At 36.7% G+C, this 13,166-nt stretch overlaps 1 protein-coding gene across 3 annotated transcripts in view; it reads left to right on the forward strand.

Moving 5' to 3' along the window:
- Window positions 1-13,166, forward strand: part of sm (heterogeneous nuclear ribonucleoprotein L) — a 528,618-nt gene that overhangs the window by 211,009 nt on the left and 304,443 nt on the right. For all 3 annotated transcript variants that reach the window (XM_069821469.1, XM_069821470.1, XM_069821471.1), the window contains exon 4: window positions 10,527-10,612. In XM_069821469.1, the coding sequence (XP_069677570.1) occupies window positions 10,527-10,612 (86 nt within the window). The remainder of the gene's footprint in view (window positions 1-10,526; window positions 10,613-13,166) is intronic.

A 13,166-nucleotide genomic window follows, 5' to 3' on the forward strand; every position in this document is an offset into this window, starting at 1 on the left:
CACCACGGCGACGATACTCACGCAGACGTCCATCACAATGTGTTACGCGAAAGTGAGATTCGTCTGTAACCAACTAACCAGCACATTACGCCAGTGACGAAGCTGCCAGATCTTATGTTCATGCGCAAATCTCAGTCGGTTTACCTTGTGATGCTGTTGTAATCGTGGTACTTTATTAGGTCTTCGTGATCTTATATCTACTTCTCTAAGTCTGGTTCTTATTGTTTGGTCACTTACCCTTGCACCAGTTACCGCTCTCAGATAATTTTTCTGGTCGCGAGCAGTAGCACTGCGCCGGCGAATAGCACAAGTCACCCCATATTGGCTTTCTGTAGCCGGTGTTTTTCGTTTTCGGCCTTGGCCTGGTCTTCTAGTGTAGATACCTGTTTCATTAAATCGTTTCCAGGCCCTACCAACAACAGATTTACCTACATTAAGCTCTGTAGCCACCGCACGAATAGTCCAACCTTCTTACAGTAATATGACTGTTTCAACAGCTTCTATCTCACTTGCCTCATTTTGACTGACTGAACGTAAACAAGGTGTCCAAAGGTGAACTTTTCAATTAAAGGCACTAAATGTCAGTTTAAGACATCAGTCATTGAGCAACCACTTTAGTTTTCGACATAGCACAATGCATTTCAATATTTATTCGCAGCCATGGTTTCAACAGTTAATTTGTTGGGTTGTTTATGATCGTAAAGCATGTCGAAACAGTAAGACATCGCATTTATATCTTAAAAAATAACTGATTAGGTAATATATTCCAATAAAGTTTTGTCCCTCTAATTTTTTGACGAGTGTATCAACAATACTGATTGGCAGAGATAAGAAGTTCGTATCAAAACTGTTAAGTTGTACGAGCTTGGACTATATAGGCCTATCTACCGAATGAACTCTAGTGACGCGGCTCGTAACATCAACAAAGCAGCAAAATAAACTTTTACAGTCTTGTGGTAACCGAAGTTATCTTTCTGTCTATGATCCATGGCCTTAGAATCAGAAACAAAAATGAACAATTAACATTGTGTAAAAAAACAATTAGCAATTTATTGCATTCTTCATAATTTGCAATGTAAAACAAGTTACCCACAATGTAAGAATAACAAACAAATTACGTGACAGTATGTATATAGCCTTATTATAATTAATATCCTACATTTTCAGTTTATTAAAAATATACTTTTCTTTGAGTCGGCGTGGGTAGCGTAGTCGGTATAGCGTTGGCCTTCTGTGCTCGAGGTTGTGGGTTTGACCCCGGCCTAAGTCAATGACATTTAAGTGTGCTTAAATGTGACAGGCTCATGTCAGTAGATTTACTGGCATGTAAAAGAACTCCTGCGGGACAAAATTCCGGCACATCGGCGACGCTGATATAACATAGGCAATTGCGAGCGTCGTTAAATAAACCATAATTTAAATTTTAAAACTTTACTTTTTTGTGTTCAGAAAAATAGTATTTGTACCCTGAAAATGTTCGTTCTGCGTCATAAGACTTAAGTGGAGCAAATCTGAAGTAGTATTCCTTACTGTATCACCAAGTGAACAACAGCTTTGTGAATACAGCTATAGTCCCGTCGCTCTTATTTCCGGCAGCCAATCATGTTGCAGGTCGGCTACATTTAAACATGTGCGTTTTGTCATTCGCTGCTGATGATGTTATGCACTTCCTAAAGCTCGATAAATACTTAATATGATAATCGCCCGCCATTTTTATTCTTTTGTTGACGTTCGCAGAATGCATACGAGGACATTATTTGCCGCTCAATTATTTTCTCAATTACAGTGCGTTTGATTTATTATCATAGGAGCTACGGCATGATAATTTTTAATGGTGCGGCAAATAGATTCCTCGTCTGGTAGCTCGGCAAAGAAAGAACAAAAATTGCGAGCGATACTACCTACCTAGACTTTATAGAGCCTTCACATCCTAAGGCGTAAGCAAAGAGGAGGAGTCACGCAGAGCACTCAGCGCGTAGAGCTGAGAGGTTCCGGATTCGATTCCCGGTGCCGGAACGAATTTTTCTCGAATTAAGTGGTGATAATATGCATTGGCTACTTTATAGTAGTCGTGTAATATTCATTAAGGTAGACCTCATATATAATGAATATGTGATGTAATCAGAGCTTGTATACAAAACATATATGCTACTTGCAACTGTTTTGTAAAATTTCATAAAAATCTGTCAGATAGGAGAAAAGTTACTAATTTTGTCTAAATGCGTCCCCCTATAAGGGGTAGTTCCCCTTACACCAACGTAACGAGAGCTTGTATACAAAACATATATGCTACCTGTAACTACTGTGTAAAATTTCATAAAAATCTGTTGTGTAGCTGAGAAGTTATTAATATGTCCCGCTAAATTTGCATTCTAGACCATTGTGCGCTGTACAGAGCTACGTACACAATGTTCACTATCTTAGCTGCGTCGCGGAGTATTTGATTCTTGGCTATATTTTGAAAACGTAGGCGTGTACGGGCATGCGCAGTAGACCAGTGGTCAGAACGTCATTTAAAATTCAGCCCACAATACATAGCAAAGGAGAAGGTAGGAAGGGAGGATACCCAAACTACTTGACGTTGAATGAACAAGTGATGGCTCAAGGTAGGGAGATCGTGTCTTACCCCTCCGCCCCACAGTGGGCCAGAATTCAAATCTAGCAGGAAAATATTGAAATTTTGAATGTTTTAAATAATGTTTTCTCGCTATATAGTCTCGAAGTACTAAAACTGATCTTCACAAATCTGTATGCCATCAATTTATACCGAGCGAAATGCCAACAGGACTGGCTGCTAAAAGTCGCTAACTGTAAGAACTCAAGCGCCAGACGGTTTATGACGATGGTGATGTGAGGGTGGTCTGTGTATTGTTGATGTGGAGAAAAGTGTCTTTTTGTGATGGAAGTTTTAAATTGGATTCAATTGTAATTTTTTGTACATTGTAATGGTGATTTTGGCTCTAAACAGAAGGTTCGTACTTCCTATTTCCATTATTCATACTTTAATTGTATACGTGAAATATTACCATGGATGCGTTAAACATAGCTTTAAAATATTGTGGAATGATGTAGGCTATTTAATTCATTTTAAATTAGAGATACAAAAAATGTTGCACCAGTTGTCACCTTAAAATCTTCATCAGATTATAAAGCAATACTTACAGTTTATTACAAAAGTTAAGATTTGCTTGCGTTTGCTTGCCTTTTTTTTTACATTTGCGTTTTTATTTCAGGTATAGATTCCCATATCCAGTCCACTGTGACTCGAATGGACTTATAGGAGGTGTTGACTACTAAAACAGGGCCTATTCAAACTCTCACTGATTTCTTAGTGACAAAATTAGAAATACAACATTGTTACAAGGATATTATACGATTTGTCAAAAAAGCTGTGCGCACATTTAGAAGTAATTTAGAAAAACGCTTGAAACAGTGCTCCAGGAAAAAGGACAGGTTTTTGCGTAAATTTCGTAATGGTTAGTGAAATCAATGGACCACGGACTTCCTCCTCCCGTCCCTCTACTCTTCCCACATGCCTGGCCGATTACTCCAGACTCTTTCTTCTCTCCATTAATAAATTATTGTCAATTTTGTTTAGTAAAACCTGAAATTTTTAACAAGGGAATTAAATACACTGTAAATTCATAGGGCTAACGGCTTCAAAGCTGGGTACCTGGTTCAAAAAACTTAACATGGATGCATGAGATAATTACTCTGCTTGCCATTGAAATTTCACTTTAATTCATGTTTCCCCAATTTAAAAAAAAAAAAGGATATCAAATTGGTATGCTTATGACAGAATTCATAATCATCCACGAGTAGCTCTCGAAATAAAACTTTCAGAGCTTACATTGCACCTCAAGTTAAATGAATTCATATTTCTATACTTTTGTTGCATATAAATATATTTTTATCTTTCATCTGAGCCCAAGACTAAATAATTTGAATGAGTATAACCTGAGATAGTTTGATCAAAGGAACTGTTGCACGCGATTTTTCAAAATTTCTTAATTTCTGCGAAAATAATGATTTCTATATAGGAAAAAGTATATTAATTAATGTACACAGGTAAAATTTATTTTAGTGTTAAACATGTCCGAAAATGTTAAAAAAAATCGGAGTTAGCAATGTCGAATTTTGATGTTTTAGAATGACACTCCTGTTAGAGCAAGAAAATGAAACGGGACAACTTCATTCCAAAATATACTATTACTACTGCTGCTGCTGCTAATAGCAGTAATAATGAATTTAAACAGAACTATATTACTGTTTTTATTTTTCTGAATTTCAAACTATGTCATAGTAGTGTTCAATCAGTATAGATATAATTTACGTTATCTAAATATTTTAATCAAATTTCTAAACTCGCTTTTAACTCAGAAACCTTAAGCGATGAAAGCATTTTGTAAAGAGATGTGAAATTGGCTCAAAGATTTCACACGAAAATCAACCGTTAAGAGACAAAAGTTTGTTACATGCAGAATATTGTTCTCCGTCAAGCAAAAACACTCATTTAAGTCGCTGTAAATAGGAAACAGGCCACCGGCGTAGCTCAGGCGGTAGCGCGCTTGCCTGCTGATTAGGAGTTGCGCTTGGGCGTGGGTTCGATTCCCGCTTGGGCAGTTTACCTGATTGGGGGTTTCCCAACTATAAGGCGAATGTCAGGTAATGTATGACGAATCCTCGGCTTCATCTCGTCAAATATCTCGCTATCACCAATTTCATCGACGCTAAATGACCCAGTAGTTGATACAGCGCCGTTAAATAATGAAGCAAAAAAATCGGAAATCAGTGAAAATTTTCAGGTAACTTACGACAACTTTTGAAAGTAATTTTCAATCGCGCTCAACATTTGCCTCGTTTTGACCCCCATTTAAAGTGAAAAATAAAAAGTTTACCGTTGATCAACTTTTGAAGATGTGCATATCTATTTTCAATAGATCATTTCGAAATTAGTATTTTTCTCACTTAAAAAAAAAAGAGAGATTTTAACTTTTAATTTTTCAATCTGCTTTCCATAGACACTAGACTATCAATCCTAAAAATTGCAGCGTGATTGACTGTCATAGGAGCTGTCATGAAATGTTTAACGGAGCGTGAAATATTGACCCTGTCTCTTAGCTGCAAACGGTAGGCTGAAGAGTTTTGTAAAATGTGTGGCCACTGGATGTAGCTTACAAAGCACACATCGCGTACATAGCGCAGTGCTCTGTGTGGTCTTGGCACGATATCTACCGGTAATATAACTTCAGCCTCATTGTTGATGAAATGATGAGTCTTTGTGATAGCTCATTGATTGGATCCTACGAAGCATTCAGCATGTCTTGTGGAAAGATTAATACATAGGGTGTTTCATAATTGTAAGTACAAATTGCAGGGGCGAGTAAAGGACAGTGAAACAAGGCAAATAGTCATGATAAACATAGTTCCGGAAAGCAACCGTTTTCGAAATATGTCATCACTGTGCAACTGAATACATCCCGTACGTCTCCTACCTGACAGACTTAATCGTGATGCGTACCTCCATCTTTTGCAACATGAGCCACGCGACTTTTTTTTAGATGATTTGCCTGTTTTTGGAAAGACATTTTGTGGTACATGCATGACAGAGCAGTGGCTCGCTTTCATTTGAATGTTCGACAGTTCTTGGGGAAAATGTGGGCTGGTTCTTAATTATTAAAACAGACCATACAATGGCAATGAAATCCACTGTTTGGAAAAAGGGAACAAAAACATATTTAATTTGACCGGTTATATTGTACATGAACGAGACGTTTGTCGAGCAGTTACTCACTCAGGATTTGATGCGAGAAATCATGCCTTTTTCTCTCTCCCCCCACCTACCAATCCCTTCCATATGTTTTTTAATGTTTCATACATTTTGTATGAAATCTGTAGTAACATCCAACCGATTTATAATCTTGTTTTTTTTTTCATATAAAAATTAACGAAGAACATTTGTTCATAAAATGTCGTTGGCAAAGTGCAAAGTAATATAGTAATTAGATGTTACAGAAATGTTTCACTTAAAATTTTGTAAACAATTTTAACCTAAAATCTTTGGAACCAGTCACAGTTCTTTGACAGAGGACTCCAGAAATGCATCATGTGAAATATTAGTGAGGCTATAGCCAAGCAGGCAACATTCAAAACATAGCGCTGTAGTTGTAGACTCGCACATGACATCATTATTCTACATGACTTAATCCCCGCTGCAGTCTGATCGGTGGGAGCATTTGGTTTCTGCGCACTATGAAATGTATGTTGCTTGACTGTATCATCTTCAACTGGACTTGCCCATAACCGCAATTTTAATCATTGCCTCAATCTGAGCTTCAATCTGAATATAGATACACATCATTATTTGAAGGCACGCTAAATTAGTTCATCTGCTCACATAGAAATTGTGTATCTATCCGAAGGAAAAGTTTTTACCGCGTAGCTCAGATACGAGTACTGTATATCGTTTCTGTATCGTTACCCTTGAACGCCAACGCACGCCTATGGTTTCTCTGACATGTCTTACGTAAGAATACCGTTATGACTATCGAGGAGTTTTCTATGAGGAAGGTAGCATAAAGGGCACGCATATTGCAAATATATATATTACTACACCTACAGAAAATCGATTCCTTGTAAGTAGTTGTCACGGACCCCCTGGATTGGTTACATGGGCATCCAGAGCCCGTGGACCAACAATTGGGAACCACTGCGCTAGAAAACGAAAAGTGACCGTTGATGTGTGGTATCAGTGCGTTATGTGGATGACGTTAGGTGCTAAAGATTGCCCTATGAAGTTGTAGGGGCAAGGAGGTCGAGTTTCCTGTTGAGACCTAGTGGTCAGTTCTGCATTCTAGATCTTTTCGCTCCCCCCACCTCCCTCCATTACTTGCTTTGAAGGGGGCTGAATAGGTCCCATTCTGGATGTTGTGGTGGAAAGAAAAAATCTTTTAGATCACTTATCCAACGCTTGTGAACTGAACTAGCTTTGACGTACCAATAATTTTATTATTAATACTGTAATGATCAAGGGTTAGGTACAGCTTACAGCAGTAAAATTTTTGGAAATATTTAACATTTTTTTCCCTCCATTATTGTATCTTGTACAATGATGAAAATTGGTATGTGTAAAACACTGTTCTTCTGCTATATGAAAAAATATATATATATATATATATATATATATATATATATATATTTTTACGATTTAAAAAAATTATGTATATTCTTTTTTCAAAATTCGAAATGTTGGTTGTTCAGTGTGCAGTGATGAAGCGTTCCCCTCATAACTCATAAACTTGTTAAATTTTTCATGTACTCTTTTTTTTTTATTTTATTTCTGAAACTCATGTTTACAATATCATGCTATTTCAGCTACATTCTTTAATAAATAATATATATATATATTTTTTTTTGTGTTAGAAGAAAATAGGCCTACTGATATTTGACCATTTTGAAATGTGTAGTAACATCCAACCGATTTCTATGCTTGTTTTTTTTTTCATATAAAAATTAACAAAAAACATTTGTTCATAAAATGTCGTTGGCAAAGTGCAAAGTAATATAGTAATTAGATGTTACAAAAATGTTTCACTTAAAATTTTGTAAAAAATTTTAACCTAAAATCTTTGGAACCAGTCACAATTCTTTGACAGAATTTATTTTTTATCAGACAATCTATCAAAGGTAGGGAAGTGATCTTGCGTCATATTGTAGATATATGCATAAATACACACACAAAAGTTCATCACAGAATGTTGAATAGTTCTTGAGTTAGGTGGGAAACGCTTGAAACGCTTCATCACTGCACAGTGAACTGAATTTTGAAAAAAAAAAAAAAAATTAATAATTCTTTTTTGGAATCGTAAAAATATATATATTTTTTTCATATGTCAGAAGGATAGTGTTTTACACATACTAATTTTCATTATTGTACAAGATACAGTAATGGAGGAAAAAAAAATTTAAATATTTCCAAAATTTTACTCCTGTAAGCTGTATTCTTCATATTATAGTTGTAATCCCCTGGTAGAGGGGCAGAGAAGGCCTGACGGCCTTATCTCTACCAAGTTAAACAAATTAATACTAAATACTGTACCTAACACCTTAAGCTAAGTCTAGGTTTTTTTTTGTCACGTATTGGAACATGTTACAGTGACCTCGGTGCGTTGGTCAGAATGTGCTGCACTTCTAGTAGGTAAGGTACTCTCGATGTTGAGATTGATATCATTAGAACATAAGATTTTTTAGCGAGCAATTTGTTGGTGGTGAGTGACCACAGTGATGAAGCAGTCGCCGAAGCGTTTGTATTGGGCAATGCCCTCTATTGTTGAATAGGCCACTACTGCACAAACATCGAGCTCGATTCAAGATGTTTTAAATAGCTCTGCCAGCCCAGACAGCGTTACCCTGTGAAAGATATACGCTGAAACAAGACAGACGACTCAAAACACTCGAGCAACATGTTCATTTAGTGTGTGGGGTACCAGACTACGGCCACTTTGTTCAACACCTCAACTGTCACTTCTAATGGTCACTGCAAGAGGCTATGAAGCAGAGCAAAGGAAACTGCGATAAATGACAAATGCCTAATAAACATGTGTGTACAGGGTCAGTTGCGATTCGTTTATCGTTACTGTTTTTGTGGCATATTGCAGTTTATTTATGGTTGCCCTTATTAGTTGTATTGTTTGATAAACTAATGAGCTATTTGCTTTAGTATGTTTACTTTTGTGTGACAATGCGTTTTCATGAACACTGCAATTGAAAACATAAAAGCAAATATTTACACGTTTTGACAATGACGTACTATCATTTAGTAACACTTCGAGCATTTATGGCATTGCTATAAATCTCAGAAACGCGAGTTACTGTATAGCTCGGTTTCAGAATCTTTCATAACGTGTAGTCGGTCTTGCACAACGTCTTGTTTCTCTTTACCGTAACTTTTTCATGTATTATGATGATATATGTTCCATCTGGATTACAGAAAGCCTTCCATTATCCACAAGAAGATGGTTGTGGTTATGGTTATGAATGAAATACAATTTGCACCTACACTAAACAGACTTTATGTTCAAGCGATTCATTTTCTTTATAAACGGGAGAGAATTCGGAAGAGAGCACACTGTGTATTAAGATATAGGCTACACTTCAAAAATGGATCAATTGAATATTGAAATTTAAAAAATAAATAATAATGTTAACGAAAGTGAAATACCGATATTAACTAAACGCACATTTGATGATCTAGACGTTGTTTTCTGGTCAAACTAATATGAGACACACATGCGCACACGTACTTGATTGTTTTATTATCGGTTTGCAAACTGAAATACCCCCACTGGCGGAAACGGATATTATAAGGAAATAGTGAGTACCGATGAGATAATATAACTTTTTAATTTTTACAACGTATTAAGCTTATTGGCTGGGAAGGGGGGTAAGGCGCGATTCTCTTTTGCGGTGCTGTTCGAAGGTTCCCGCCTCGAGCATGGATGAATGTCCTTCGTTAATATTCTGTCCTGTGTGTGTCTATGTAGAGGCCCCTACGCTCTGCTGACTCCATGCTAAGGAAAGCCTACATACGTATCGGTGTTTGAAGTGTGGTCCATAGAGTCGTCCCCTCCTCAACAGGCATTGCTGTGCAAATCCTACAACAGGAGGTTAAGTGAAAACTAAGGAAAACAATATTAAGCTGTGTGCCATAGTAGATTAATAAATTCATGTGCGCTGATAAAGTTACGGAACTTTTTTTATTATAATATTGAACATAAACCAATTGCACGCTTACGTTCGGTTAGGCAGCTTGTGCGCCGGTCTCTGCTAATGTTCATCTGGCGTGTCGTCGAGGTGTAGAGAGAGGACACGGGAGTGATGGGACAACAGGGCCGAAGCTTATGGTGAAGGAATGGGAAGAATGCTTTGACGTTTGTTTATTGAAAATAAGAAGAAAAATATGAGCAACAGAACCAATTTTCTCAAACCTCCTCATTAAGTTTCCGTAATTACGAACGGAATGTGAGCCTTTTTTTTTTTTTTTTTTTTTTTAATTCCTGAGTATTCTAAATTTTCTCAGATCTTTAGATGCTTTCATAATAGCACTGGTAACGATAGAACCATGGATTGAAACTTGAATTCTTGTAACATTATTAATTAAATCATTAAGTTCTTAATAAACATAATTGGAAATGCAGAAAATTACAAATGAAAACCCTCATTGTTTGTCCAACATACTGATGTTTATACCTCAAATACTATATTTATAACATTTCAAAGTTTAGAATGCCTTTGAATGACCTTAATAGTTAATGTGATATGTTCAGTCCGGTGACACAAACATGAAGTTTGGTAAAAAAATACAGTATAGTACGGGTTTCTGTCTTAAATTGCTATGCACTCATTGCTTTTCAGTAGACAGTTGCTAGTATTTTAGACTTTGAAAGGGTTTAAGTTGCTCTATTTCTAAAGAGGACATTTTCGAAGGCAGTGGGCGAAGTGTAACATGAAATATTTCTCTGTTTCAGGAAGTACTCCATACTATCTGCTCGCCCAGCGGCCAAGTGCTGCGCATCGTCATCTTCAAGAAGAACGGCATTCAGGCTATGGTTGAATATCCTTTAATGCAAGGTCTGTACCATACAACATTTGTGCGATGTACGAATTTCAGGAAAAAGTCTGAACACTTGGCACCTTCTACGAACCGACACACAGTGGTCCGGATCGCTTAAAAGCTGGTCAAAAATCAATTTTTCAACTTCGATACAGAATCTTTAAATCACATTCCAATAATTCTACAATACTTGGCCTTCAAAAATCACAGGTTATTTATTAATAATAACATACAGGTTTCACGATATATTTGTTCAAAAGTGACATAAATCTAACTTGTGTAATTTTACCTTAGTGGTGTGATTTTAAAAGAGCCCTGATCAAGTTTTAAAATGCATAAAAATAATAGTAAATATTTTAATTATATAATGTTATATGTCTTTTACATTATACACACTAACACCTAAATTAATATTATGTTTTAATATTAATTAGAATTTTTTAAAGTCAAGTATGTTTTTAAAAAGATACAAAAATATATATAAAAAAAAGGTAAAGGTATCCCCGTACCATGTCATGAAGGCACTTGGGGGGCCTGGAGGTAGAGCCCCATGCTTTCCATGACCTCGGCACTAGAATGAGGTGGTGTGGTCGGCACCACGCTCTGACCGCCTTTTACCCCCGGGAAGGACCCGGTACTCAATTTTATAGGAGGCTGAGTGAACCTCGGGGCCGTTCTGAAAGTTTGGCAACGAGAAAAAATCCTGTCACCACCTGGGATCGAACCCCGGACCTTCCAGTCCGTAGCCAGCTGCTCTACCAACTGAGCTACCCCAAAAAAAATATATAAAGAGTTTAAAAAAAAAATGTATAAATATGTACACTGTGAAACTTACACAGCTGTTAAGGGAAGCCTTCGTTTAGGGAATGTTGAAGGTTTCATCTCCAAGGTTATCCAAGGGTAATCTCTACGTGCCCAAGACTACCCCTGCGCGCTGTTTCCTCAATCCTCAAGTGCCATAACTATGACAGCTCTTAGTCATAACTCGCGTTCTGTTTACTTTCCTTTTAAAAGGGGGTTCTTTCCAAGCTGACTGCAACACTAATTGTATTCAGTCATCTTGATACGTTCAGTGGTTTAGGGTGTGTTTATTGTGCGAGTGCAAAATGAATTTTTCTATGAGTCGCCGTGAACTTCACCATAAAATTAGACAACGGAAAAACGAATCGCGTAAGCAACAAGAAAACTATATCACGTCATATTTGACTAATAAATTTGAAATTAGTACTGATTGTAGTACTGCAAAAAAGTTATACAATGTCATTAGACTACATTTTCTTCTTCCGTATTATCAGCGATGGGTGAAGTGTGGTTATAGTGAAACAAATTTTTCAAACAGATATTCTCGTTGGTTAGATCATGACATAATATTGCCTATTGAAAATATTTCATCTGTATCAACGCCGAAAAAGCATACCGACATTCCAAGCACATCGGCAAAGCTGGGTCACGGTCGTCCTACAAAAGTATTTGGGGAATTAAGTGAAAGAAGTAAACGAAGAAAAGCAAAAGAAACGAGAGAAAATGTGTCTTCTGAAGAGCTCTCTTATGCTACAGTAATGAGTTTAAGGTCAGAAGGTGATGAAGCAGCAGCCAAATTGTTAAAAGAAGTAACAACCACAACACCAAGCAGAGGCAAACGAATTCGTGATTATTGGAGGAAAGAAAACAAGAAAAGTACTAGACTCACAAATGAAGAAGCTCTTTCATTAATAATAGATTCAAATCTGTCCAGACATCAATATAAAACAATTAGAAAAATGGCTGTTGCACATAACCATGATCTCTACCCCAGTTATCAATCCGTTTTAGAAGCTAAAAAAAGAAACCAACCCCCAAGGCATACAAGTTACCGAAAATAAATGTGAGGTCAAATTACAGTTTCTGTTACATCATACAGCCTACAGAATCTTGAATATTTCACCTCTAAGTAACACAGAGAAAAACTACATGTTGCATTGTAAATGGGGTTTTGACGGCAGCTCTGGTCATTCGCAATATAAACAGATATGGCATCAAAAAAGAGGAAAGTGATGAAAGTTTATTCCTTACGTCATTGGTTCCCCTGCGCTTGGTTGATACTGAAAGTGGAGATGTTGCATGGAAGAATCCCCGTCCTTCATCAACTCGATTCTGCAGACCTATTCGCCTTCAGTGGGTACACGAGACAACGGAAATAGCCCAAGCATAGAGAGAATATGTACAAAATCAGATACAGGATTGCAACCATTTACATTAGGTAACATCACTGTTCAGTTTTCACTACTTTTAACCATGATAGACGGGAAAATATGCAATGTATTAGCCAGGTCATCCAGTATGAAGTGCTACATCTGTGGTACAAAAATTTCACAAATGAATAATCTTGGATTTTTACAACAGTCAGAAGATACCTCCAATTTTGTCTTTGGATTATCAATTCTACATGCACATATAAGGTTTTTTGAATGCATACTACATATATCTTACCGACTTGAATTTAAAAAATGGAAGGCAAATGTACGAGATGGAAGTCGAGAAATTATGAAGAAAAGAAAGAAAACTATTCAAGATG

This window comes from Periplaneta americana, chromosome 3 (assembly GCF_040183065.1).
Source record: "Periplaneta americana isolate PAMFEO1 chromosome 3, P.americana_PAMFEO1_priV1, whole genome shotgun sequence".
Taxonomy (NCBI): domain Eukaryota; kingdom Metazoa; phylum Arthropoda; class Insecta; order Blattodea; family Blattidae; genus Periplaneta; species Periplaneta americana.